The 27,006-nt window shown below is 47.4% G+C and overlaps 1 protein-coding gene across 3 annotated transcripts in view; it reads right to left on the bottom strand.

The window, feature by feature from the left end:
* LOC147884641 (uncharacterized) overlaps positions 1–27,006 on the bottom strand; it is a 186,348-nt gene that overhangs the window by 148,084 nt on the left and 11,258 nt on the right. For all 3 annotated transcript variants that reach the window (XM_087397364.1, XM_087397363.1, XM_087397362.1), the window contains 5 exons: positions 14,769–14,920; positions 14,547–14,636; positions 14,396–14,464; positions 2,173–2,289; positions 1,819–2,052 (listed from right to left, as the gene is read on the bottom strand). In XM_087397364.1, coding sequence (XP_087253490.1) covers positions 1,819–2,052; positions 2,173–2,289; positions 14,396–14,464; positions 14,547–14,636; positions 14,769–14,920 — 662 coding nt within the window. The remainder of the gene's footprint in view (positions 1–1,818; positions 2,053–2,172; positions 2,290–14,395; positions 14,465–14,546; positions 14,637–14,768; positions 14,921–27,006) is intronic.

Raw genomic sequence — 27,006 nt, 5'->3', positions numbered from 1 at the left:
CTGGCCTGCACGACCGGTTTGCAGGCGACCTGGGTGCCAAGAGGCCTGCGCGGCCGAAGCAGCAGATCGCAGTGCCAAGGGGCTGCGCGGCGACCTGTGAGCTGGGCGCTGCCAAGGGGCCTGCACAGCAACCAGCGAACTAGGCGCAGGGCCAAGGGGCCTGCGCGGCCAAGGACCTGTGAGCTGGGCGCATGGCCAAGGGGCCCGCGCGGCCAAGGAGCGAGGTGGCGAGGTGGCGCAAGGGGGCCTGCGCGGCCAAGGTATCTAGGGAGAGGGGCTGGGTGAAGGCGATAGGCAGTGGCGGGCAGCAACAGCAGACGGGGAGCTCCTTGCTCGCAAAAAAAGGACCCTCACCTTTTGCTTGTCATGACTTATCCATGGCACCTGGCTATTTCATGGATGCCCATTCCAGAACCTATGAATGGACTGATGCAACAAGAATGCAAGACTTTCTTTCTTCGCTTACATAGTTAGGAATGCAAGATGAGGCCAGCTCTAGAGGTTACCGAGACCACCACTTGGAGAGCACATTGGGAGCCCTTTGGTGTTAGTTTGCCCATGCAAGCCCACTTTTGGAGATGACTCTAGAGATCCTACCAGAATAGCTATTTTCATGTTCTTCTGGCTCGACAGAATCATAGTCAAGATGTGGAGACAGACCATGGAACATATGACATCCTTCACATCCTTGAATTCCCCATTCGTCATCATTTGGGAGTGCAAAAACGTCTAGAGGATCTGGCAAGGCATTGCACACTTGTTTGAGACGATGAGAAGGGGCACTAGTTATATCTCTTGGTGATCGGTGGCTTGGCTCACTCAGCCGCCGAGTCCAAAGATTTTCTATTAGGGTGATGATTTAGACAATACCATTGTTATAGCTAGGAGAGTCCCTCAGCCTATGATTCTCAATGTGAAGCCAGTTCCCTTGCACATAAGTCATGCCTCCTCCATAGACTCAACTTGAGAGATCATTGCTAATATCATCGCATGGGAGATTTAGCTGCATAGAGGCCTTATATGGGACCCAAACCTATACCTCTCAATCACTCTCATTGATCTGGTAGAATATTACACATATCCTGGAGGCCACCTGGAGAAGACTTCAAGGCTCCATGCATGCATGCACTAATGCCTAGGAGAGAAGAGACTTCGTGAGAAAGTGGGAACATGGTCTATATTTCAATTAGTGCCACATGATCTTCATGGCACTTCCACTCTCCAAATTGTCCAAACAGCCTCACTTCTTGTCAACTTGATTTATTTCAAGTCTCCGCATTTTTCTGTGCTTCAATGTATATTTGGTCATGCTAGATAGAAGTTCGCTTTTTTTCCCCTTTGAAAAAATAAAATTGAAACTTAAAGAGCTCCACTAAAGCAAGTTCTATACACACTCTACTGAGGTGAAATGCACTTAGAAAACTGCACACTAAAAAATGGTGACATTTTTACATATGATCTTTTGCCAAAGGTGAACGTCCATCGTTTGGAGATGAAGTAAAAAATGCACCCTACAATTGAATTGTCCTACAGCTGCTGAACTATGTGCTTAGTTGTTTGTCCTCTAGGAAGGTTGGTATTGGATTGTGGGGGATGTTGGGATGCTGCCCCTCAGCCCTAGATCTTTGCCGAGATTTTTTCTTGAGTAAAATAAAATTGGTAATTTATAGAACAATATAAAGGAATCCCACATAAACCATACAGAAATCAGGTACACTCGTGCATAGACTCTCATGAATGTTGAAGAAACATGCTTTTGTGCATGTATAGATGAACAACGTTGTGCAATCTTGCAAACATGTGTAACTATAAACTTACCCACATAGTAAACTGGACTTGAAACTCTTCATATTCTCCTCCGGTTGTGAAGTTTGTTCCAATTTGATTCTCTTGCAAAGGAATGACAGTTTTAATCATGGCATCTTCCCATTCTAGGATTAGGTTTTCCCTTTGTTCATCTGTGTAGCTGGAGTTTAATCTCGTCATTATATACTCAACCCACAAGGGATGCTTATAGTTCCAGTTGTTTGCCCCCCACCTTATCGCCTCAATCTGCAATAATACACATGCGCAATGATAAACATGCTAAATTTCTTTGTATACCACAATACATTGCATATAACAATTTGCAGGTAAAATTTCCCCTAAAGATAAGTTATAGACGATCCTTACTGATGATATATTCCCAGAAGGATCATAATTGACACCTCCGAGAGAAGCTTCAACAGGAATAGATGTACCAAACCATGTCATACAACATGGCCTGTTTTCAGTTATGCAGTGTAGAATCTGATATAAAACGACCAACATCAGGATCACTGCATGCTGAGGTCTTCCTTTGAATGATTATTCATACGAAATACAGAAAAACCTGTTGTTTGCATTGGTGTCTCTTCAAATATTGGAAGGTATAAGATCTCTAGTTTATGAGATTTTTTATGACATGCATAGATTTGAAAGAGGCGCAGCCATGCATGCATATGCAAGCACCCATTCACCTACACATAGATACACATGCATGCATGCATGTATTTACAACACCACAGGACAAAGATAATTATCCAGCTCAATCTGTGATGATTTTAGAAACACATTGGAATTTTAGCTGAATTTCTGATTTTGAGAGACATCTCAGCAATGCAGAGTCACAGGGAGTTAAGTATCATGCAAATTTTATATTTTTTTTTTTTGCAAAAAGAGACTTCTATTAAGTATTAAAGAAAACCGTTAGAGCAAGCTCCATACAGGATACACCATGCAATGCATGAAAAGCTGAAGAGCAAAAAAAAAAGGATTGTGGCTGATAGTGCCATTTCAATCCAGTAGAACCCTCCAAGAAAAAGGGAGAACCCCTCCAAACTCGAAGAAAAACAGTCCTCCTAGAAGAGGCTGCCTGTGAAGGGCCCTACATGCTTGCCCAAGTGGCTATCAACGTCTAAACCGTGTCAGTCCAAATACCCGTGAACACCTGTGATGGGTGTATCTACGTGCCATCCAATGCCTCTGTACATCTGGCTCTCCAAATGTGCCAAGAGGAAATGCTAGCCAAAATCTCCCAAGAGGTGTCCACTGAAGCATGGGAAGCTCTGAAGGGACTAAGTGGTACATCCTGAAGAGAGCAAGGCTTTATCACTTGCCGGCGGACCGAGAGTGCCCAAGAAGAAGGCTCACCCTCATAAAACACCTGGGGCCCAGTAAGGGATAACCATGCAACCGAGCCCCAAGTCATGAAGAAAGGGGAAGTATGAAAAATGCTGAGTATCCGAGCAACCGCTTGTCCCAAAGGCAATGTCGCACTGACCCTCTGCAGAATGACAGCGAGGGCAAGTGGGATCAACCCTAAATCGTGATCTCCACTAGTTCACTGCAATCCCTCCATGAATAGAAAGCCAAATGAAAAGAGTGATCTGTATATTTCTATAGCCTCCTCCAGAAATCCCTACGCAAATCTGCGGTGATGAAGAAGCTGTCCTAGTGGGGGGCTCTGGAGGAAATCCAACCCTAATGCTCAGCTGCAATCTCCTGGCATTACCAACCATGAAACGAAAGAAAGGAATCCCCCTCTCTCGGTGCCCATGATCTATCCACTCCCACTCTCCTAGGTCCCACTGCAAGCACCTGATAGGTGCACCTCCATATAACCACAACCTCCAGGATCCCAGGGCCAAGAGCAGAGGGTCGGGGTCTAAGTACCACTGCAAGCCTGCTCCATGGTCCACAAAACCAGCAATCTTGACAGGCTGAAAGGCAACGTCTAGAAGGATATCATCCGTGGATCTAGAGAGTATACCTCCATCCCCAACATCAAAGACCAGCGCATCTTCCTCGAAACCTCGAAGAGCAATCACTTGTAAAGGAACTGCTATCCTCAAAACAGCTCCCATCCAAGTGGTGGAAGTAATAGGCATCTCAACTGTCCATTCCATCGGGATGGCTACACCTATCTACTAAATCCTGCATGCTACCCCTCTGAGGTGACTCACTAACTATAGTCTTTGATCCTCAGGTAGCCTAATAAAGGCCTTCCAAGTGCCTACTGTGTAGGCGAGGCCTCTCTCCCATCTAGACCACTGCATGTAATGGGAGGTGCCCGGTGGTCTGCCATGCTCGTCAAGTATACTATCGTTCCAAATGATCAGCTGCCTATCAATCTCTTCAAGGGTAGAGGGCGGCACCCTCCGAAGAGTGTTCCTGAAGCTCCCCCAAGCTTTCAAGATGGCAGTCATGAGAGGAGAGGCAGGAGATCTGAGAGGGGCTGACGTAAAAATCCAACAAGGGCTGTCCACCCAATCATCTCCCAAGGTAGGTGTGCAAACCTAAATGCGTCCAAAAAAGAAATCCTTCCAAGGTTCCTGCTCAGGCATGAGTCCCCTCACCACCACCTTACAAAGCAAGGCCCTGCACTGTTAGTCCGGGTCAATGATATTAAGGCCCCCTTCACATCTAGGGAGAATAATGGTCTCCCAGGCCACCCTCGCTGCAACATCTGCTGTGCCATCAAGTCCACTCCATAAAAAATTCCTGACTGGTCTAACGAGCTGAGTGATACAATCCCTAGACCGGCACTACCAAGAACACACAAACCAAGCGATGGGCAAAAGAACCTGGTTCACTACCACAACTCTAGATGCAAGGTCGAGTTTGGCTGAGCTCCAAAAAATGAGCTTTTTCCTTATACTCTCCAGTACTGGGGCAAACTACTGTGCTGGAGAGATGCCCAATCCTACCTGGCATCCTAAATACCTGACAGGAACACCCCTCTGAATCCAAGAAAAGCCAATGTCAACTCCCCAGCCTCGAGTGTCCTCATTGTTGATCCAAAGGCCAAAGGATTTATACCAGTCAATGTGTGCCCTTGCAGCTGAGTAAAAGATATCCAAGGTTGTCCGGAAAGAATCAAGTGACTGTGAAGAGGCCTCAATAAAAATAGCAGTGTCATCAGCCAACTCATAGTCAAGAAGCTCCTGCTCCTGTCTCAGCGGCAATCTCAGCCCATAAAGATCAGCCTGAGATCTAAGGAAGATACTCATAGCTTCTGCCACAAATAGAAAGAGGAAAGGGGCTAAAGGGCACCCCTGATGAACTGACCTCGAAATCTGAAATCTGTCACCCCTTACTCCTCTGGTCAAAACCTGGCATTGGGCTGATCTGTAAAGGAAGGCCACCCCTCTAATCCATGCATCTGAATAACCAAATCGTAGGAGAATGCCCTCAAGAAAACCCCAATCTACTCTGTCATAGGCTTTTTCAAAGTCCAAGAGTAGAACTACCTGCCTGCTCTGCATAGCCCACTCTATGGCTTCCCAGAATAAAAAAATATTATAAAAAATGCTCCTGCCATGCACAAAGCCTGTCTGAGTATCATGGAAGAAGGGGCTGCAATCGGATGTTGATCGCCTTGGCAAGGATTTTGTAGAGGGTGCCCAAAAGAGTGATGGGTCTCCAATGGGATACAAAGTCCCTGTTGCCACCTTTAGGGATAATGTGTATGAGTCCCTCGGTCAGTGAGTCAGGCATCTCACCCGAGTCCCAAACGCCCTACAGGGCTGAAGTAATATGATCACCTATCATATCCCAAAAGGCTGTAAAAAAAGATGGAGTTAGACCATCCGAACCAGGGCACTTGCCCTTATGAAGGGCAGAGAGAGCATTCCTGAACTCTGTGTTGGTGAAGCATGCATCAAGTGAGCATATCATCTCTGGTGTGACCAACACAGGTAAACTTTGTCAAACTACATCTCTAGCCTCATCTCTGACCTGTGTGTCAAGATCTGCAGAAAGAAGGGATGCATAAAAATCTGTTGCTAAGTGCATGACAGTATGACAGTATCCGGATGAGACTGCAAAACGCCGTCAGAGTCAACAAGCTAATTGACACTCTCTCTACTATGTCTGGGTGCAAGTGCAGAGAAAAACTGTTTATTGACTCTCCCTCCCATCTGTATCCAAAAGGATTCCCATGCATGAAAGGCATACTTTGCTCTCTGATCAAGCAATGTCTGCAAGTGAGCCCTTGCTGCAGCAAGACACTCCAGTATCCAAGCATCTGAAGGTCATCTCTACTCCTCCCTCTGCAAGCTTGTGACCTGCCGGCGGATACCAATCTCCCGCCTGAGTATCTAACCTGGCCGAGCACTAGCGAGAGAGTGATAAAAGTCGCCGTACCTGGCAAGTGTTGTGGCCACATGTGAGGGACCGCCCCCCCTGCAAGTGAGAAACTTGAATCTCCAAGACTGCCCCTGTGAGAGTCTCATCTGTGTATAAGGCATCGGGGATCCTGATGCTATGAGACCGTCCTCTCAAATGGGGCTCTGAGATAAACAAAACTATCAAAAAATGGTCGGAGGTGGAGACACTAGGTGCAATGCAAACTATCCCCCCTCTATCAAGAGCCCAGTCATCCACATAGAATCTGTCAATCCGAGCATGGATAGGCATCTGCACCCTACGGTTCGACCACGAAAACAAAAGTCACTGAGACTGCACATGAAATGCATCATCTGACCAAACATCTCTACCACTGAATCTCAACAAGAAGGCATCCCAAGCTGCTCTCTCGAGGGAATGAATACCACCTTCTCTGCCCCCTTGCTTATCGGATGGTGCCTCAACCATGTTGAAGTCACCTCCAATAATCCACGAATCAGCAATGTCAGCCCAAGAGAGCAACTCTTTCCAAAAAAGAACACAATCCCCTCTGTTTTTCGAAGCATAGAGGTTGAGGAAACCAACCTTACATCTGTCAATCAAAAGTAAACTCCATTGGGCCCTGGAGGGGGTGATGGTACCGTGTCCAACGACCAGAGGGAGAATAGAATCTGAAACTGATATGCATGTACCTCCTCTAGTTCCCAAGGCAAGAAGCCAAAAAGTCCAGCCTGAAAGTAGCTTACCTGACTCGGAGCAATCTCTAGTATCCAGTTTGTGTTCCTGAAGAAAAAGAATGTCTAAGGAACCACCTGACACACCTGGATGGAGCTGACTCTTGATCAGCTGTCTGCGACGGCGATGGGGGATGCCGCCCAATCCCTGTATATTCCAACTGGCTATCCTCATCGGCGGGAGGAAGCGGGTTGGAATACCTTACCCGACCTGGTGGCGAAAAAAGAACCCTCCACCGGAGCCGATCTCCTGCCATACACACGAGGTCCAAGGGGAGGAAAGTCCACAAGTGAGAGAGAGAAAGATCTCTCGAAAGGGATGCCGATAATTGGCTCTTCAAAAGTGGAAGGTACAAAATCATCATCTAGGAGGTCAGAGAGGTCCTTAAGAGCAGAAAAGGAGTTCCCCTGAGCCAGTTCTGGGGAGGGGGTCCGAAGGATTCCTACCGAAGTAGGGAGAGAATGTAAGACCCCCTTCCCTCTATCCACGGAAGGAGGCACCTGTACTGGGTCCTGATCAAGAAGTGGTGTAGACGAAGTGCCAAGAACCTAGGCTACTGAGGGAGGTATAGCCTGATTCTGGGGTGGAGTGGAAGAAGGCTCCTGGACACCAGACTCCAAGGTGATAGCCTCCCGAGGCTCCAAGTGGGATGCCTCCGAAGCAGTGGAATTATGCTCTGAAGTAGAGGGCCTGACCCACCATGGGCCAGAGGTGGTGCGGGGTGTAGGCGGGACTCGAGCAATCCTAGGAGGATGGAGAGCTCGTGTCTAAGGCAGTGCCTGTGAAGCGGAGGGTCCTGCTCCTATTCTCTATCGTAAGCTAGTACGAGCTGATTGCTTTCTAGGCCTCTTTTTCTTCTTTGGGCAATCGCTGGCAAAGTGCCCCGAGGACCTGCAAATCATGCACTGGTCCTGCCGACCTGCAACCTCGAACCTCTGGCGGAAGAAAGACCCATCGGGTCGCTGTAGCATGATGTGGTCATTTTAAATATTAGGATCCTGGACAAGGACCCTAACTCTCCATCCATCCTGACCGCCTCAGCAGCCGAAGAAGGCTCGCCAGGAAGAGGGGGGATCTCTGCTACCACACCAAACCTCTCGCCAATAACTGGAAGAAGCCAGTGATAAACTGAGGGGAGACCAGGGAACCTGATGAAAACATAAGCTCCATGTTTGTCCTCTTCAACTGGGTCAAAGCCCAGTTGAAAGGGAAACAAAAAAATCCTCTTGTAGCCTAGAAGTAGAAACCTATCCTGTAGCAAGTCTCTCGTGACATCTGGGGAATCTAGGCACACCTAAAAGAAACCTCGTCCCAACAAACGAACGTCCTTAAGGTGGGGGGCGAGTTCCTGGGGAAGCGCCGCAAGCATCCAATCTCTAGCCTGTGATCTGGAGGGGTGTGAACCAAAGATATGTGCGAAGAGAGTCGTGGAACACTCATGCTTGAAGTCCTTTTGCAACTGCTGCAGCTCGTCTTTTGAAAGTGTGACGGTCCTCGCGGCTAGTGTGTGCGGAAACGGATTGACTGAATGGGTGCCCATTCGTCAATCGATGTGGGTAAGGCCGACTCAAACACAATAAAGAAACTCCGTCCGCTTTCCTGATGTCTAGGAGACCCCCAAAAAAACGGGGGTACACCTGAAGGGAGAGGGTAAGGGAAGGAGGGAGAGAACAAGTCTAGGTTGCAGGAGGAGGGAGGTTGAAGGAGGCGGAGCTAGAAGGGGAAGAGGGAGGGCAGCAAGGGAGGGGACAGCAGGAAAGGGGGAGAAGTAAAGAGGAGAGAGGGAGGGGAGGAGAGGAGGAGGGGGGGAGAGGAGGAGGGGGGGAGAGGAGGAGAGGGAAGGGGGGAGGGAGGTGCGAGCAGCAGCGCAGAGGGGGGCGCGGGAGCAGCAGCGGGGGGGGCAACGCAGGCAGCAACGCCGGGGGGGGGGGGAACGCAAGCAGCAGCAGGTGGGGGGCAGCGCAGCAGCAGCCGCCGGGGGGGGGGGGGGGGTAGCGCAGCAGCAGCGAGGGGTAGCATGGAGGAGGGGTAGTGCAGCAGCTGCGCGAAGGGTGGGGAGTGCAGCAGCAGCGCGGGGGACAAGGAGAGGTTTCAGAGAGGGGAAGGGAGGGGGCAGCAGCAAGGAGGGAGGCAGGGGGAGTCGAGGGGAGGGCAGCAGGATGAGCGGGGAGCAGCAACAGTTTGAGAGAATCTTGGACTCTAGAACCATAGAAAGGTGCACATTTTATATGGATACGCCATTTCAGATATCTTATCCCACCCAAAATATTTTGAAGTCCAAAAGAAGATTTTGTATCCTTTGTGGGCACCAAAACTTTGTAAAGTTTGTTTTTGTCCCTTAGCACCTCTTGTGGGCCATTCACAGGCTTGTGCTATCATCCTCTATAAGACATTACAAAGATATGGTGTTGTAGGCATAAAGTCAACCTTATGGTTGACCAGTGACAAATCAGCTTAAGGATCTCAAGATGCAGAAAGGCCAGGCCATCACTGATCATATTGCTAGGATCATTGATCTACGTGATCGGCTCCCAAGTATTGATGAGGAAATAGAAGACAAGAAGGTCGTCTCTATTACTCTCAATATCTTAGCGCCCTCATATGGCACATTCGTCACTTCATTGACCATTGTTCTCAGGGCAGCCCCACTCTCGTTCGATGAGTTAGTTGGGCTTTTGTTGCAGGAAGAGCAAAGATGCTCAAATTTCTCCAAAGCCTCTCGTCAGGGTGAGCAAGCGCTTGCCATGGGTGGAAAGCGCAAATTTTAGAAAAAGTTTGAGCCAAAACACAGCCATACAACTCAGCCCAAGGAGGGGAATGCAAGCAGTTCAAGCAAAATTCAGAAAAAGGGCAAATGCAACTATTGCAAGAAGCCAGGACATTACACCGCAAAGTGTCAGAAAAGGATTGCCAATGAAAAAAAAAGGCAAAGGGACAACTCTAGCAGTAATTTTATTGCCCCCACTGAAACTCGTGCTTCAAATGCACTGGTGAAGCTCATCCTGCCCAAGGTGATAGAGATTTTGTGTTTGCTGCATTTAATGAGAAGATAGATGCCAGGGGGGATTTGAATGCTGAAAATCAATCAAGGGATACTTCCCTTGTTGCAAGTGATACATGGTATATCGACAGTGGTGCTACTAAGCACATCACTCCTCGCCAGGAGTGGTTTGAGAGCATCACACCTGTTCATGGCAAACAGGATACGTGTGCCAATGATGCTTCTCAAGACATCATCGGAGTTGGGCACATTCCCATTTAGCCTGATAATGGGAAAGTTAAGTATATCCTAAATGTTTGGTATGTTCCAGATTTGAGGCAACATCTGATTTGAGTTTCAAACATTGCCCATGATCAACATATGTTGGCTGAATTTCAGGATAACAAATACAAGATCAAGGATCCAAAGAAAGGGTATGAAGTTGTAGCAACAAGCACATAGGACAGAGGATTATGCAAGCTTGATGCTCAGCCTTATGATCAGAAGGTATTGGCTGTAGCAAACACTTCCCAGGCTGATTTATGGCATGCCAGGTTTGGACATGTCCATCACAGGGCATTGTCCTACTTGTATAACAATAATATGACTCAGGGAATGCCAAAAATTTGGAGGACTCCCAGGTTCATCCTTCTCAGACTATGGCCAGTATCTGGGCAGATACTATACACACTTTGATGGCCATTTGGACGAACATACAGGGAACCTTCAGGATTGGTACTGCTAGGAGGGTTGCTTTTCTCAAAGTCTGGAAGGATTGTCCTTTCTTCTCTGAGTCTCCTTCAGGGATGAGGTGGCATTTTCAGCCGCCACCTGGGATTTTTCTTTGCTCATTCTAAGCTATTTTTTTTCTCATGCTCGACATGATGTACTCCCGCACTTGAGCTTGCTCTGCGGTTTTTATTCATACTTAATGAAGTACTTTTCTTGGGAAAAAAAAAAGAACATGTCTTGTTATGAAGCCAAGGGGGGATGTACTGTGGGAGCCATATGTATTGGCTTTGATAGGTCTCGTTATCAGGCCTAGCCGAGTTCCAGGATGGTGGTGTATTCCTAGACCTATGAGCTGGTCATGTAGCCATGCTATAACGTGAGCCTCTGAGCATGTTGAGTCTTAAGCCATGAGAGTGCTTGGATCAACCTCTAAACACGCTCGGACTTTAGCCTCTGAGTTACATGGGGTGCACAGTTTGATGACTGTCATTGTCATGTTTTATTCTTGGTTCCATTCCAGTGGGGTATTGGAATATGAAGCCAAAGTGAGTCTAAAATGAGTGTTCTAGGTGTGTTTTATAGTCTAGTGAGTCCTAGACATGCCACGTGTCATATTGGGTGCTATCCCATATACACTATGGCTTTCTAGAGTCTTGTGTCACACTATATTGTGTTGTACTTGTCTATTGTCTATTATATCAGTCAACATCAAGCTCTTTGGTATCATGTGAGTACTTGTCCATTGCTTTCATTTTCTTTCCATTTCATTTCCATTATGCCTCCTTTCCATTCCTAGTGTTAGCTTGCTTCTCTCCCTACCACTATGATCTTTCACCACTACCACAAGATTCCCTCCCAACAAATAATCACAAGACTACACAGTTCTTGCTGTAAATTCATCCCCAAATCAAAGAGCACTCAATCCACCATCGAATCCCACTCCCACGATCAAAATTCCCAAGATGTCACTTCAGAAAAAAACACAGAATCCTTTGCAGATTTGAAGGTACTCCAGCCTGTCAACACCAAGTGAGAACTTTAGCCACAGATAGGCTGAGTCAAACTATTCAATTCTGGAAATTCAGCAGCTTTCACACCAGCAAACGAGCCTTCTCCTGACTGCTAGGAGTCACAGAGCAGCAACAAGTAGATACACGATTCCAAGGTCAAACGTCTTTTTCAATGTAACATCAACTAGAAGCGATCAGCCTAGAAATCGAATCGCTTTCTTTGAGCAACACCAATCACAACTGACTCACGTACAACAGACACGCTCGATCAACATAAAGAAATGGAAATCAGTTCCCTTAGATTCTTGTTCCTTCCTTCCTGACGAACTCTTCTCGCCCTCTTTGCAGCAGCAAATTGATGCAGACCAGCAAGCAACTCCATTCGTCAAATCCCAATGTACACATCAAGAGATGTGATTACCTTCAGGACAAAATTCATGAGCGAAGGCTTGGCTTTCTTGTTGGTGTCCAGAAATGAAGAAACAGGCCTCCCTTAATATCTTAACATGAAGGCTCCTTCTTTTGGTAAGAGATGTCGATCCAGCCCACGATTCCTCTTTGCAGTAACAACATTGCATGGCTTCTAGCAACCACATCAGGTGTCGATTCTTCCCCCAAGTGGAGCAGACTCTACTAGAACTGCTAGGAGAACACTCTAAAACACACTCAACTTGACTTCATGTTTTAACAAATATACGCGCCAACATAATCCAACACAATAAACCCATCCATCAAACAAACCCCTGGAGATGATCTCTACAAATTGGTACATTAATACTGCAATGACCAACTATGACGTAAAGACAAAGCTTCACGACCTATAAGCATGAAGGTAAGATTGCTGAGGGAAAGACATCCAGTAAGCTCGAACAGCTTGCATCAATTGCATGAGAGGTATGACTCTTTACTTTATGCACCGACAATCACAGCAGTAGCCTTCTCTCCACTTGCTTTTGGTGCTTGTACAAATGATCGGCGATCCTTCCAATGAAACTTGTTGAACAGAGAGTTGTGCAATCTCTTTGAGATCCCAATTCAAGAGCAAGGTTCCTGTTCCTTCAATGTCCATAGCTCCTACACTATCGCCACTACAGGCAGCGATCCTACCCTCCCAACCCCTCTGCATTAGCGGAAATAAGGAGGGGCTTGCCCGCCGCCCGTTGGAGCATCATGAAACAAAAATGCAGTCAAAGGCAAAGTGGAAAGAGCATGAGGAGAGAGGAGAAGAGCACAGAGGATAGGGAATGGAAGGAGAGGGAGAGAATAAGGTTAACCAAGCAAGGTAGAGGAGGATAAGATGAGAAGGTCTACCGAGCTTTGGGGAGAAGATCATGTTCCCAAATACAAGTATGGCCATTTTCTCAAGGCCTCTTCACAACGCATCATATGTGGGATAACTACTCCTTTGCCACATGCACTTTTCTACTTCATTCCATGTAGGCCTCTCCTCCTTCATTCTCCACAAGGCCTACAACAATCCTGGAGGGGCAACATCCTTCTGCAGCTGTAGCAACTCATCTTTAGAAATGCATGTTCTCGCAATGGTGGAAGGGGACAAGGCTTGGCTGAATGCAGAACCATTTGACAATCAAAGGTGGACGAATGATTCAAACATATTTAAGTTCCGTCCATCACTTGAGAAAGAAGACGAGGATGAAGGAGGTAGGGGAGAAAGGCAAGGAGATGGAAAGGAAAGGCCTAGGAGGGGAGAGAGGGGGAGGGAGAGGGCGGGGGGAGGGAGCAATAGGGAGGGAGAAGCAGGGAGGGAGGGAGGCTGAGGGGCAAAGGGGGGATAGCAGCTGCAGAGGGAAATTGAAGGGGTTGGAAAAGGACAACAGACAGAAGAGGGGCAGAAGGGGGAGACAACAAGGGTCAGGAGCAGAAGGGTTGGAGGTAGCAAGTAGGGGCAGAAGGAGGGAAGTTGATGGCAGGAGGCAGAGGTATAGAGGCAGAAGGGGAAGTAGCAGCAGCAAGGGAAGCGAGGTGGGCAGCAGCAGGGGGGAGGAGGGAAGCAGGTGGCAGCAGGGATGGAGGGGGAGGGACGGGAAGGGAGCTGCAACTCCAACTTCGTGAGTTTTGCTCCGTCAGGTTTCTCAAAGTCACAAGATCATTAAGTAAGGCTCTCATGCTTTCTAGGATTGTCGATATGCAATGTTATGCAAAATTTTGCACAAAAATATCATATTCCACAAGAGCATATTTTTGGGAGAATTAGCTGAATGCAGATCAAACAATACTGATTCCTCACACTGATCCAACTCTTCCTTGAGTTTAGTAAACCAGATACACCAAGTCCTGGAAGATTTGCTGCCCGTACAATGACATTTCACTATTTTTTTTCATTGCAAAAGGGATGGAGTTTCATTCCTTATGCCATGGAGCAGCTGCATATAGTGTAATGAAAATTTTCCAAACAAAGTTTCAGCAATATTTTATGAGTTTCAAGGCATACATATTTGAGTCTTGTTTGGGTATAAATGATGGGGTTTTTGGTGGGCTTGAGGCTACATGGAGTCACTCATGACTCTCTATCTCAGAAAGCATTAATAGGTGGTTACAAAAGGCTTGCATACTATAGAAAAAAATCAAAATAGGCACACATGGAGACAGTCATGAGAAGGAGTGCAAGTGGGATAGAGAGAAAAATAATCTCACACAAGGGTGAGCGCCATGGAAAATTGAAAACATATATTTATTTTATATTTCCATCCTTGTATATTGTGGACAAATAATTTTATCAAAATAGGAACTATAAACGTGCACTGTCACTTTAAGAGAACTTTAATCTTACAGCTGGATTACTCGAATCGATACTGGTATCTCTTGAGAACTGGATTGCCTTATTGATGTGGTCCAATATCTGCACAGGAAATGTAAGAAACCCCTTTTTTTTCCATAATGGCCTACACTTCTCAATTATGAAGTATGTATAAAATATTAACCTGATCACTTGTCATGGTTTTGTAGGACGGGCGCCAATTGTAACCCCAAGCAGCAAAAACTGATATCATAGACTTAACAGCTGCTAAAATCTACAAAAGGATAGCAAGAGATTATATAATTTACAAGCACAATGGTATAAAACTCCATTCAACATGAAAGTACATGATACATGTACTGAAGTTCTTGCAAAACAGAGCATATAACGCAAGATTGTGGCTTACATCAGTAATCCTTTCTGGAGACAAGGTAACATTCAAACTAACAGGATTGTTCAAAGAGGATTGCAGTTGGCCAAGACAAAAGTTGTTAGAGAGTTGTTCAAATCCATACACGAGCTGGTTCAATGTTGTATTGAGTGTGGAATTGACAACAACTGTAACAAAAAAAAGCTTTAGTGAAGCCATAAACAACATTCCACAAAGTTCATTTCTTCTAGATACAAAATTTTAAAGATTTTTCCTCATTCATGCAGCATTATAGGAAACAAATACTCCAGGGAATTTTTGTGGGTCCAAAACTAAAAAATATGTCAGATTTAGCTGCAAATCATACAAACCTTTTGGAACCAGTTGAAAAAACACATTGGTGATTTGTAGGCCTTAAGAGATTGTGCTCTAGGCACTTTTTGCAGATGTCAGATTGTGAAATCTAATGTTTATGGTACAAGATGCTTGACGGGAATGTTCTGAGAACAAGAACATTCCGGGGAGGGGAAACGGGGAATGAAATGCCATGTCATATGACACATCATCCAATCATATAGAAATATACTAAAATATAGAAAGAAAGCCACGTTTACCAGCTCTAAACTTTCCATTTCAGCTTTAGGAATGCCTAATTTAGGTGTGGAATGCTATAGAATCTGGAATGCCAGATTTTAGATCCGAAATGCATTCTAGAATGCCGGAATGTTGTTCCCTGGTACATCCATATCTGTGTGTACAAAGTCTATGGTTTGGTCATTTAATTGCCTTGGTATAAATTTTGAAGGAAGGGTGGAAGAGTAGTAAAAAGCATGGGATGATGTGGCTATTTTTGCGAGAAGGCAACCATGCATGCAAGTTGGCTACGTGATGAGGAAAGGTAAGCTTCTGGATTGTGAGAGCTGGCACGTACGTGGAGCTTGGGCTTGAAGGAGAATTCCAGAAGGTTCGTGGGCACACAGAGAATGGACATGCGAGCTCAAAGACAAGAGGGAGGAGTCCAAGTAATGGACCGTGGAAGCATCTCTTGTGAGAGGCTGGGATAACTTGGATGAAGAGAGCGTGTGCATCAGGTCCAAGGGAGAGGCCGTGACGCTGGAGTTCTTGATACGAGGCCGTGATCGTCACGTTAAGGAAGGTGAGCGATAACGGGAGTGGTGGGCTGCGGCTTTTGAAGAGAGCTATGGAGTGCTGGGGCTTGATGACAGAGAGAGCAGAAGGCGGTATCCGATTGGCTGGGTGGGGACAATTGCTTTGAAGCTGGAGCTTTGGAACGTGGCTAGAGGTGTCGCTCTTTTGGGCTTCTTTACGGCAATCATGCTACAGCTGTGTGCATGCTCCGGATCTTGATTATCCTACTTTCTTGTCATATAATGAGATCTTTTGATGTTGTAGCCGCATGTCCCCTCTTTAGAAACTGATTTTTGTAATATAAAAACATATTGATTTTACCCCAAAAAGTAAGTGTGTGTGTGTGTGTGTGTGTACTGTTTCACCAAAAAAAAAGTGTGCGAGAAGAAGTTGCTCCTCCTTGGAGCTGCTTGGAATTTTCATTTTATCTTAATAAAATACTCCCTTTTACAAAATGTGTGTGTGTGTGTGGGGTTCTTCATTGGAGCAGCTATCATGTGTTTTCTTGTCAACTTCTACTAGTTTATAAGTAGTAGCTGTTCCATTTTGAGACAGCTATGAATGTACATTCTTCTTAATGAAAGGTTCTTTACCAAAAAGAAAGTGTGTGTGTGTGTGTGTGTGTGTGTGCTTCTTCTCGATGTCAGCGCTGTGCTTCTTCATTGAAGACCATCCCACATTTATTATGGTCGTGCTCCACCTCCAGGGATCTTATTCATCGGATTTCGCACTGTCTTCAGCTCCGATTTCCTTCGGTGGTTTTTGGCCGCTTCTATTGGATCTTTGGTTGCACCCCTCCCCGACTTCGCTCGTTTGCCTTGTTCCTCGCCTGGGTCCGTTTCTGGTCATTATGGAGCATTTGGTTGCAGAGGACTCATCTATCATTTGGCTCTGGTTCCTTTGATCCATTTTATTTCTTTCGAGGATCCCTTCGTCAGTCACTCTATGATTGTATTCAACAGGGAGATCTGGATACTTTGGTCTTGGATGTTTTTTTCCACTGCTTTTGACTTTCAAAGGTTGACTCCATCATGGAGTTCACCTTCTGTATTACATAGTCTTTGATAATTTAAGCTGTGGTTTTACAAAAAAAAAAAAAAAGCTTGTAGACGCACTGCATAGATCATGATGTATATCTAGCATACACTGATATTTTCAATTCATAAATTTTTTTAACAAAAAAAGTGATATATTCCATTCAAAACGAATCATACAACAGGTGGGAGAGAAAGTACTCTATCCCTAGCCTCAACAATGTGGAAAAAAAGCCATGGTGGTAGTCTAAAATGCCACGACATCCCAAAAGGGGTCAAATGAAAAAATAATGAGCAGTCCCATGTCCTCATGAAGGATAAAAGTCTCCCACGAGCTGCCAAAGAGGTGCCTGTACACCGCTCCCACTGACTCCTGAGAGTGAAAATCTCCGCCCAAATGGAAGCGAGAGTGTCAGCCTCCGTGCATAAATGGCCCCCAAGGACAAAAGAACATCGCGAACACCATATCCGCCATAGGGTAATGCTGGAAATCACCTCCCAAGCTGACCCTGCAGGTGAAGTAGGCATGGAATCCTGAGCTGGTACAGGTACCAAAAGTAAATCCTGCGGCTCCATGATGCTGATATCTGTGGGACCCCGTCTCTGGCGACACTGCATGAAGAAACCGTGATCTCCTGGCTGTGACTCAAAGAGAGCAAAGGCTCCAGATGCTCTCCCCCAAAGGGCAGCGCCCCATGTCATCAGAAAGGACTCGGATGTAACATATGACAACAACTTGAAGATACCTGTCCATACCACTCTAGAGCTGGGGCAGCTCCATAAACAATGCTTACTAGATTCCTCTGCAAGCTGACAACGCATACACAAGGAGGGTCTACCCATTTGCTGAAGCCAAGTACCCACAGGTATACCCCTATGTATAGTGAGCCAAAGAAAGTAGGAGACTTTCCTGGCTCTACTGATGCCCCAAAAGTGAGTCCAGTAGCTCAGCAAGAGCTTTGCAGTAAGTCCCTGTGTGTGCCAATGCTGTGAGGCAGATGGTAGGTGATGAGAGTCTCTTTGCTGAAGCCTGTAACCTACCCTCGTCAAGTACTAGAAAGACCTGCTTGTGGATGGTCCTCCGCATCTCCCCTTTCCGAGGTCTCCTGCACATGTGTCTCGACTCCCTGAGCTACCGTCTCCTGCACAGTGTGAAGACCTGCTTGCAGATGGTCCTCGGCATCTCCCCTTTCTGGGGTCTCCTGCACATGTGACTTGACTCCCTGAGGTACCGTCTCCTGCACAGTGTCAAGACCTGCCTGCGGATGGTCCTCTGCATCTCCCCTTTCCGGGGTCTCCTGCACATATGTCTCAACTCTCTGTCATCTGTGAGCCTGGGGCTTCTCATACTGCTGGCTCTCCCTTTGTCCCCGTCTCCTCCGAGCTCTCCGTGAAATCTGTTCCACTGGAGGCACCTCCAAGTCCTCTGATTCCACTGGAGGCTCCCCCAGAGGAGTCTCCTCTCGTTCTGCTGAATGAGTCGAAGCAGGCTCAGAGACCCCTGGAGGCTGAACTGTAGGCTCTGGGTCACTCGTAGGATCAGAAGGATCCGGAGTCTCTGATCGAGACCGACGACTGGGGCAATCCCTAATAAAGTGACCTCTCTTCCGACAGAAAAGACACTGATCAGGAAGCCCCTCGTACAAAACCCTCTGCTGCATCTGGACCCCATCTCTCGTGGAGTACGAAATCAAAGTAGGCAAAGGTCGAGAAGGGGGGAACTCTGAAGTGAGTCTGACCCTCCTAACACCTGTACCAGCAAGTGACTGAGCATAGGAAAGTCTAGCACCTGATGGGATGACTGTACCTGCCACGCTAGCCATATGCTCCACAGCTCTGCGACAAGAGCTGACCTCATCAGGAAGTCCAGGGAAAAGCATCCAAAAAGAGACCTGACGCGATCCCGGGGAAGTAGTACTGAAGTGCTTCCACCAAGGCCACAAATGGATGACTCTGCTCTGAAACTGAACATAAGTACTCTTTGAGCCTGCTCTGCAGACTGAAGGCCAAAAGAAAAGTACCCTCTGCCAAGCAATCGGAAAACCGTAACTGAGACACCCAATGAGGCCATGCTAGTGTACACCCAATCACGTAACTGTTGGCCTCTACAGGGTAGAAAGCCAATGATGTGCGTCAAACGAAAACCCTCCTCTGCTACCTCAATCATCTGCACAATGTCAGGAGGAAAAGAAACTGTGACTTCAATCTCCTCAGGTTCGGCGATGCGAGTGGCTTTAGTGTCCTCCATTGTCTCAGCTTGCGCTGTCCTGAGGGGAGAAGCTGCCCCCCGCCACCGTCCGTCGCCATCACCCAGCCCTTGGCAGCGCCCTGCCCCTTGGCCGCGACTTGCTCCCTTGGCAACGCCCTGCTGCCTTGGCCGCGCAGGCTGCTCAGGTCGCCCCCCCTTGCCCTCTCGCATCGCGCCCCCCTTCAGCCCGTCTGGCTGCTGCAGGTGTGCCCTGGTGGTCGAGCCCCCCCTTCAGCCCGCTCGCGTTGCGCCCCCCCTTCAGCCCGACTGGCTACTGCTGGTCGCGCCCTGCTGGTCGAGCTCCCCTTGCCCTTCAGGTCGCCCCTTCAGGCTGCCATCTAGGCCGCCCTTCAGGCCGCCAGTAGCTGTTGTCTGCCCCTCCCTTGCGCTTCAGGCTGGGCTGCTTCAGGGCCCTCTCCGGGGCTGTTCTGCTCGTGTTCCGGGGAGCTGAGTTCCTGGGCTGCTTCCAGGCATTGGCGGAGCTTTCTGCTTCTGCATTGAGCGGCTTGTTTTCATTCCACGCAGACTGAAGTTTGGGGCATTCTTTAACCAAAAGTTTTTTGGGGATTCTAGAGGTTGGTTACAAGTTCCTGGTGGGTATTTTCATTAAAAAAAAAGGTGTGTGTGTGTGTGTGATTTCCCTCAATGTCTGGCCTCTCTTTTGCCAAAAATTGCAGCCTCTCTTGGCAAAGTGGTTTGTCCACCATGGCCTAATGGCAATTCAAATAGATTTTATATTTTGTGGGACATAGATAATCCAACCCCAGACTCTTATTCGGTTACAATGAATAATGTTTCAATGGGCAGTGCCTTCTATAAACTGAAATGGGGTCTCTTTGCAGGTGCTTGCTTTGAATGCAAGAAGTTCGGGCATATGGCTTCACAATGCCCTTCACGTAGTCCCAAAATGCCATTGCAGGCTGATTTGTCACCGCCTTCGAGAAAGACTTCTACTACCTCCTCTTTGATGAAGACTAAGGGGGTCAAACAGTTTTTTGCTGTCTAGGATAAAGGGAAAGCACCGGTTGCTTCGAATGGTGATGCTCCTCCTTCTGTGCCTTCGGCCTCTCATCCTCAGGCCAAGGAAAAAACTTTGAATGATGCTTGGAAAACCCCCAAAAAAGTCATCTCACCTAGGAGATCTTTTCCCTCCCGGACTTGGAATGGTGCTTCCTCTCAGGGCAAAACACCGGCTGAAAATTTTGGTATTGGTTTGACTTGGGCTGCAGTGACTGCCAATCGTACCCTCTTTCCAGAAGACGAAGTTGCTGCCGTATTGTCTTCTCCTTAGGCTGAGTTTTCTTCTCAGGGCCAAGGCCCGGGCCCGGATACTGAGGTGGAAATGCAGATATAGAAGGCATTTTTGCTGTTGTACATACCTGTCCTATATCTATATATATGCTTGATCATCTCAAATGTGTCACTTTGAATGTACAGGGTTTGTGTGATGGTCGAAAATGGAAATTGGTATGGCTGTATATAAGCCAATTGAAGCCTGATATAGTGGCTTTTTATGCATATGTATGCTAGTAAATCTTGCTGATTATGACATTTTCTATGCCGGAGAGCACTCTTTCTCTGGGGTGGGCCTTTTGGTTAAGCATGATCTTCAGCCTATTGTGGCCTTCAACGATCACTACGATTGATGGATGATCATACAATGCCTTGTTCAAGGCGACATCTTTGAATTTGCATCAGTATAGGCTCCTCAATCTTTCGGGAATTGAGCTTTGATTTGGGATGCTATGCACAAATATCCCTGGCGGCATCATGCTTTTATCTGTGGTGATTTCAATAATGCCCCCCACAACCAGGAGATAATACCTCGGGCCACACTCACAGGTTGGCTTCTGAAAAGCAGGCATAGTCTGATTTTTTGCTTCAGTTGTGTCTGGTTGATCTCTGGAAGGAATTGCAGCCCATGCTTCTGGGCTATACCCTTCAGCATAATGCTCAATCTTCATATCAAACACACTTGGACAGATGGTATCGGGTTGATTCACAGCATTCTGATGCCTTCACTTGTCAGCTTTGGATTGACCATGCTTTCACACATTCGGATCATGCTCCTCTTTGGCTGAGGCTCTCTTTGCATGACTTCCTAGATGATAGATTGCTTGCAGACGCCTTTTGCTGATACATAATGGTTACTTTGACCATGTTGATGTTAAAGCCATAGTTTTTTATGCCATTCAGCCTCTTTCTCATCAAATGCACATTGATCTGGATTATGCATGGCGGGCTTTTGTTGCAAGAATGCAAGCTGTTATTCGAGATTATGGTAAATCCTACATGCGGGCCACACGGGAGACTGTGAAGCATGCCAAATACACTTGCCACAGTTTGACTGAACTCAGTCATCTTCGGCCTTTGTCTTCGGAAGGCATGCTAATATTTCAGGCTTAATTCTGTCTCCAATCGAATGATCAAAGAAAGCTTGCTAAATGGGAGACCCGATCTCGGCAAAGGGCTTTTTTGGATACAGGTTGCTCTTCCAAGCAATTCTTTAAAAGTTTGCATTACAAAAGACAAGCTGCCAATATTTGTCGGCGGATGTCTCATGGTCCTTGGTCCTCATCTTGCTCAGAGCTTGCTGATTTTTGTGTGCAACACTTTTCATCTCATTTTGGGCATGTGGACATTATTTCTCCTCAGGTTGTGTCCACCCGCCAACTTCTTTTGCAGCATGTCTATCCCATTCTCTCTGATGCTCAGGCTTTGGAATTGGAAATTCCTTTCATTGAAAGAGAATTATCAAATGTCATTAAATCCTATGGCAGATGGAAATCTCCAGGATGGGATGATCTCACTGTTGAATTTTTTCTTGCCTTCTGGGATATCATCAAGCCTACTTTGCTGCAAATGGTTAATTCAGCCTGGGAAAATCGGCAAATGCCTATGTCATGGAAAAAAGGACTTGTCAAGCTCCTTCCAAAAAAGCAGCTATGTGATTCGCTCATTGATTGGAGACCAATAACGCTCATGCCAACCATTTACAAGATCATAGCCAAAATGGTTGTTGATCGTATTAAAGGTTATTTGCATGATGGGCTGCATCCTTCGCAATATGGCTTCGTTCCCCGTAGGCATATCACAGATAATATTGCCGATGCTTATATTGGGATTGAATATGCCAAATACATGCAACAAGATGTTCTGCTCTTATAGGTGGATATTGCAAAAGCCTTTGATACAGCTCAATGGAAATTCATCTTGCAAACAATGCGAGGTTTGGGATTTGGAACAAAAATGCATCAGGTTATTTACTGGCTTGACAGGAACAACAATGCTGCTTGCATTCTTTATGGAGATCTCTCTGATGAGTGGACTCTTCATTGTTCGGTTCGTCAAGGATGTCCCCTTAGTGCTTTATTTGTTGGAAAGGTCACCTCCCCATCTGTAAGCCCCCATATGAGGAGAGCATGGGGGAGGGAGACCTAGGGCAGTACCCAACAGAAAAAGAGAGAAAGGGGCTGCCACATAGACAGCATCATGGATGTCATGTGGGCAGCACATCTAGAACTGTTATGGGCAGGACAGAGGGCCAGAAAAGTGCGGAAGCATGGCAGATCTGTACGGATTACAGATGCCTGCTGTACGGCTGGTTTCAGGGTCACGTACGGAGCTTAGACAGGAGCCCTAGAGCTGGAACAAGCCCGGAGCAGAGGCAAGACAGTCTGGGACAGATTGCGATGGATCTAGACAGGAGGCGCACTGTCTGCAGTAGGTTTTGGGGGGGGCTGGACCCTGTATTTATAGGGCATCTGCCCTTGAAAGGTGGGCCAAGGGCCCTTGTAATGAGTGCCCCAAAAGGGCAGCCCACAGTCCCATAAATAGGGAGCTGTGGGTCGGTTTTGGTCGGCCAGGGGCAGGTGGCTGAATCGACCAGCAGTCGGCCCTTTCTAGGGCTGCTGGGTCGGTTGGCTGGCCAGGCCCTTGGGGCCTATATAAGGAGGCCATTCAGGCCTCATTTCACATCATCTGGAGCAGCAATTCCACCAGCAGAAGGAGCAGCAGCAGGGCTATCTGTGGGCCTACAGTCAGGAGGAGAAAGAAGTACCTTGTGCTGCAGACTTAGCTTGCAGGAGGCTGCCCACCTAGACTGGTTTCCAGACAGCAAGGTGGAGAAGATCATTCTAGACGGAAAGTCTACTCATGCTCGAGGTGGAGCACGCGGACTCTAGTCTACAGATAGCCAGCAGATAGGAGAAGGACTTTGTGGTAAGATCAGAGGACCACACCATTGGTGGGACTCTGGATCTGTCTCTCTTGTATTGTGTCCACAGTTGTGGACGGAAATATATTATTTGGTGGTTTCTCTATCTAGTTTGGTTCATTGTCTATTGATGAGTCTGCACACCTATTGAATGCACATAAGTAAAGAAGTTTGTGATTCCACACCCACACCGCACACTGTGTGAGCTCCTGGGCATTATTTCCGCTGCGTGTACCCTCTGTTGGGTCTTTTCTACTAACATGGTATCAGAGCCCAAGTAGGAGGATCACAGGTGTGGGAGCCTGAAGGCAGGGACCTTGCTGAAGGACGACCCTGATTCAGAAGCTCTAGGGAATCGACTTCCACGACTGGAGGATTGTGCCCTTGCGAGAAGGAGGGTGACTCAGGTTCAGTCAGGAGCGTTCAGAGTTCTGGTTTACTGAATTTGAGTTTGGTTGACTTTGCTGTGTGGTATATACAGCAGAGATGTCGCCATCTACAGCCTCTTCAGCCCCTGCTATCCCTTCCTCCTCCAGTTTTCTCTCTTTCACTATCCCTAACTTTGGAGAGTCTGGGAACCTGGACGGGACTAATTACCCGATCTGGAAAGTGAAGATCCGGAGTCATTTAGTGGCTCGGAAGTTGTGGAAGCTGACCACGGCGGGAGAGAAGTCGAAGCCAGAAGACTTGGTGGACAGTAAAGGGAAGGTACTCATGGCAGTAGACAGAGAGGAGCTTGAAGCTTGGGAAGAAAGAGATGCTCATGCCCTGGCAATAATCATAGGGACTACGGCGGACTCTGTTCTTCCACATATCCAGCTGGCCGAGACGTCAGTAGAGGCGTGGGCCACCCTGAAGGATCTGTACGAGACAGATAATACCTCCCGGATCGTGCTTCTTCAGCATCAACTCTACAATCTTGATATGGAAGAAGGCGATACGGTACATAGCCATTTGACGAAGGTCAAGGTGGTGCGGGATCAGCTGGCAGCAATTGGTCAGAAGACAGACTCATGCCATCTGGCCTTGATGGTACTGAGGAGATTGCCTCGGACTTTCAAGAGCTTTGTTACGGCTGTGACAGCAGGCCAGAGCACCAAACCTCTTACGTTTGAGGAGTTGTGTCCATTACTTCTACAGGAGGAAGCTCGGGAGAAGCTCTACAACGAGGACAAAGATGACAAGGCGATGCTGGTGAAGGATTCCGCTGGCAAAGGAAAGGGCAAGCCTAACGGTGGCAAGTCCAATAAAGATGACTCTGACGATGAGGGGACTTCGAAGAGGAAGCACAAGAAGAAGTGTTTCTATTGTGATACGCCCGGACATTTTGCAAAAGACTGCAGAAAGAAAAAGGCGAATCTGAAAAACAAACAGGAGTCTGACTCAGATTCAGAGGGAAAGGCCAAAGCAAATGTGGTAATCGAAGAGTTGTTCCTGGTGACATCACCAAGTGTTACCGAGGTCAGATATGTTGATCCAGAAATCACAGTGAGGATGTCTGACATAGAGATGTGGGTCGACGAGGAGTCAGATGCCTTTGTGAAGGTGAAGGACAGTATGGAGCGCTTGGTACCTTCCAGGTGTGTAGCTGTTGACATTGACACGAGGGTGGATTCCATAGAAAGCCCTAGGGTCTCATGGTCAGATGGATGCTGGACTTCAGAAGGGGACAGTACAGGATTACACAGGATCTTGGCGGGTGCCTCATTGAGGTACAGGGTTTGCTTTCAGAGCGAACATTCAGGCAGTACAACAGTCTGGTATGTATTTGATATTCTGCATTTGAGCCTTTATAGCATGCCGTGGAGAGATTCTGCTCTTCATTTGTCTCAGGTGATAAGAGATTGGAAGGAATTGGCCTTCTTCGAAGGCAGAAGGGGAAGTATTGGTGCTTCTTCAAATCTCGGACGCAGATTGCTAGAAGGTGGTGGACAAAGGGTACTGAAGTCAGAAGAGTACCTGCTTGAGAACTCAGCGAGAGTTCATGGTCCAGGTTATCTGGAAATATTCATTGGTTACAGACCTTGCCAAAGGAAGGACGGGTTGAAACAGACCCTCAGAGCATGGTGCCTGGAAGACTCCAGGTTGTTCACTCATTATGAGGGGGACGACTGGAAGATCGTGACGGCTGGGTTGCTCAAGTTCAGAGGCGGGAATGCGACTGAAGGAGGTGATACCAGGAGGTGCTACCAGAGATGGACCTGTGTACAGGATGGTGTGCGGAAGCAGAACCGGACCTGGTGGAGCAGGAGCCACTGGATGCAAAGCCAGGAAAAGATTTCGACACCGAAAGGTTCCAAAGGACTAGAACCAGGGAGTTACTAGCATCTTCATCGACGTGTTGGCATTGGGCTGAGATGTGTCGGTGAGAGGGGGTGTTGGAAAGGTCACCTCCCCATCTGTAAGCTCCCATATGAGGAGAGCATGGGGGAGGGATACCTAGGGCAGTACCCAACAGAAAAAGAGAGAAAGGGGCTGCCACATAGACAGCATCATGGATGTCATGTGGGCAGCACATCTAGCACTGTTATGGGCAGGACAGAGGGCCAGAAAAGTGCGGAAGCATGGCAGATGTGTACGGATTACAGATGCCTGCTGTACGGCTGGTTTCAGGGTCACGTACAGAGCTCAGGCAGGAGCCCTAGAGCTGGAACAAGCCCGGAGCAGAGGCAAGACAGTCTGGGACAGATTGCGATGGATCTAGACAGGAGGCGCACTGTCTGCAGTAGGTTTTGGGGGGGGCTGGACCCTGTATTTATAGGGCATCTGCCCTTGAAAGGTGGGCCAAGGGCCCTTGTAATGAGTGCCCCAAAAGGGCAGCCCACAGTCCCATAAATAGGGAGCTGTGGGTCGGTTTTGGTCGGCCAGGGGCAGGTGGCTGAACCGACCAGCAGTCGGCCCTTTCTAGGGCTGCTGGGTCGGTTGGCTGGCCAGGCCCTTGGGGCCTATATAAGGAGGCCGTTCAGGCCTCATTTCACATCATCTGGAGCAGCAATTCCACCAGCAGAAGGAGCAGCAGCAGGGCTACCTTTGGGCCTACAGTCAGGAGGAGAAAGAAGTACCTTGTGCTGCAGACTTAGCTTGCAAGAGGCTGCCCACCTAGACTGGTTTCCAGACAGCAAGGTGGAGAAGATCATTCTAGACGGAAAGTCTACTCACGCTCAAGGTGGAGCACGCGGACTCTAGTCTAGAGATAGCCAGCAGATAGGAGAAGGACTTTGTGGTAAGATCAGAGGACCACACCATTGGTGGGACTCTGGATCTGTCTCTCTTGTATTGTGTCCATAGTTGTGGACGGAAATATATTATTTGGTGGTTTCTCTATCTAGTTTGGTTCATTGTCTATTGATGAGTCTGCACACCTATTGAATGCACATAAGTAAAGAAGTTTGTGATTCCACACACACACCGCACACTGTGTGAGCTCTTGGGCATTATTTCCGCTGCGTGTACCCTCTGTTGGGTCTTTTCTAACATTATTGTATGCCATTGCTACCCATCCTATGCTGCAATATATTGATCATCTCGTGGCTACAAGCTCCCTTCATGGTTTGGAATTGGATGCAAATCGCAGCATGGTTGCTCAAGCCTATGCTGATGATTCTTTCTTTACCTCGAAGAATACAC

This window comes from Dipteris shenzhenensis, chromosome 26 (genome assembly GCF_047967505.1).
Source record: "Dipteris shenzhenensis isolate YYH24624 ecotype China chromosome 26, Dip_SZ_1.0, whole genome shotgun sequence".
Taxonomy (NCBI): Eukaryota; Viridiplantae; Streptophyta; class Polypodiopsida; order Gleicheniales; family Dipteridaceae; genus Dipteris; species Dipteris shenzhenensis.
This window is presented reverse-complemented; position numbering and strand designations above follow the sequence as displayed.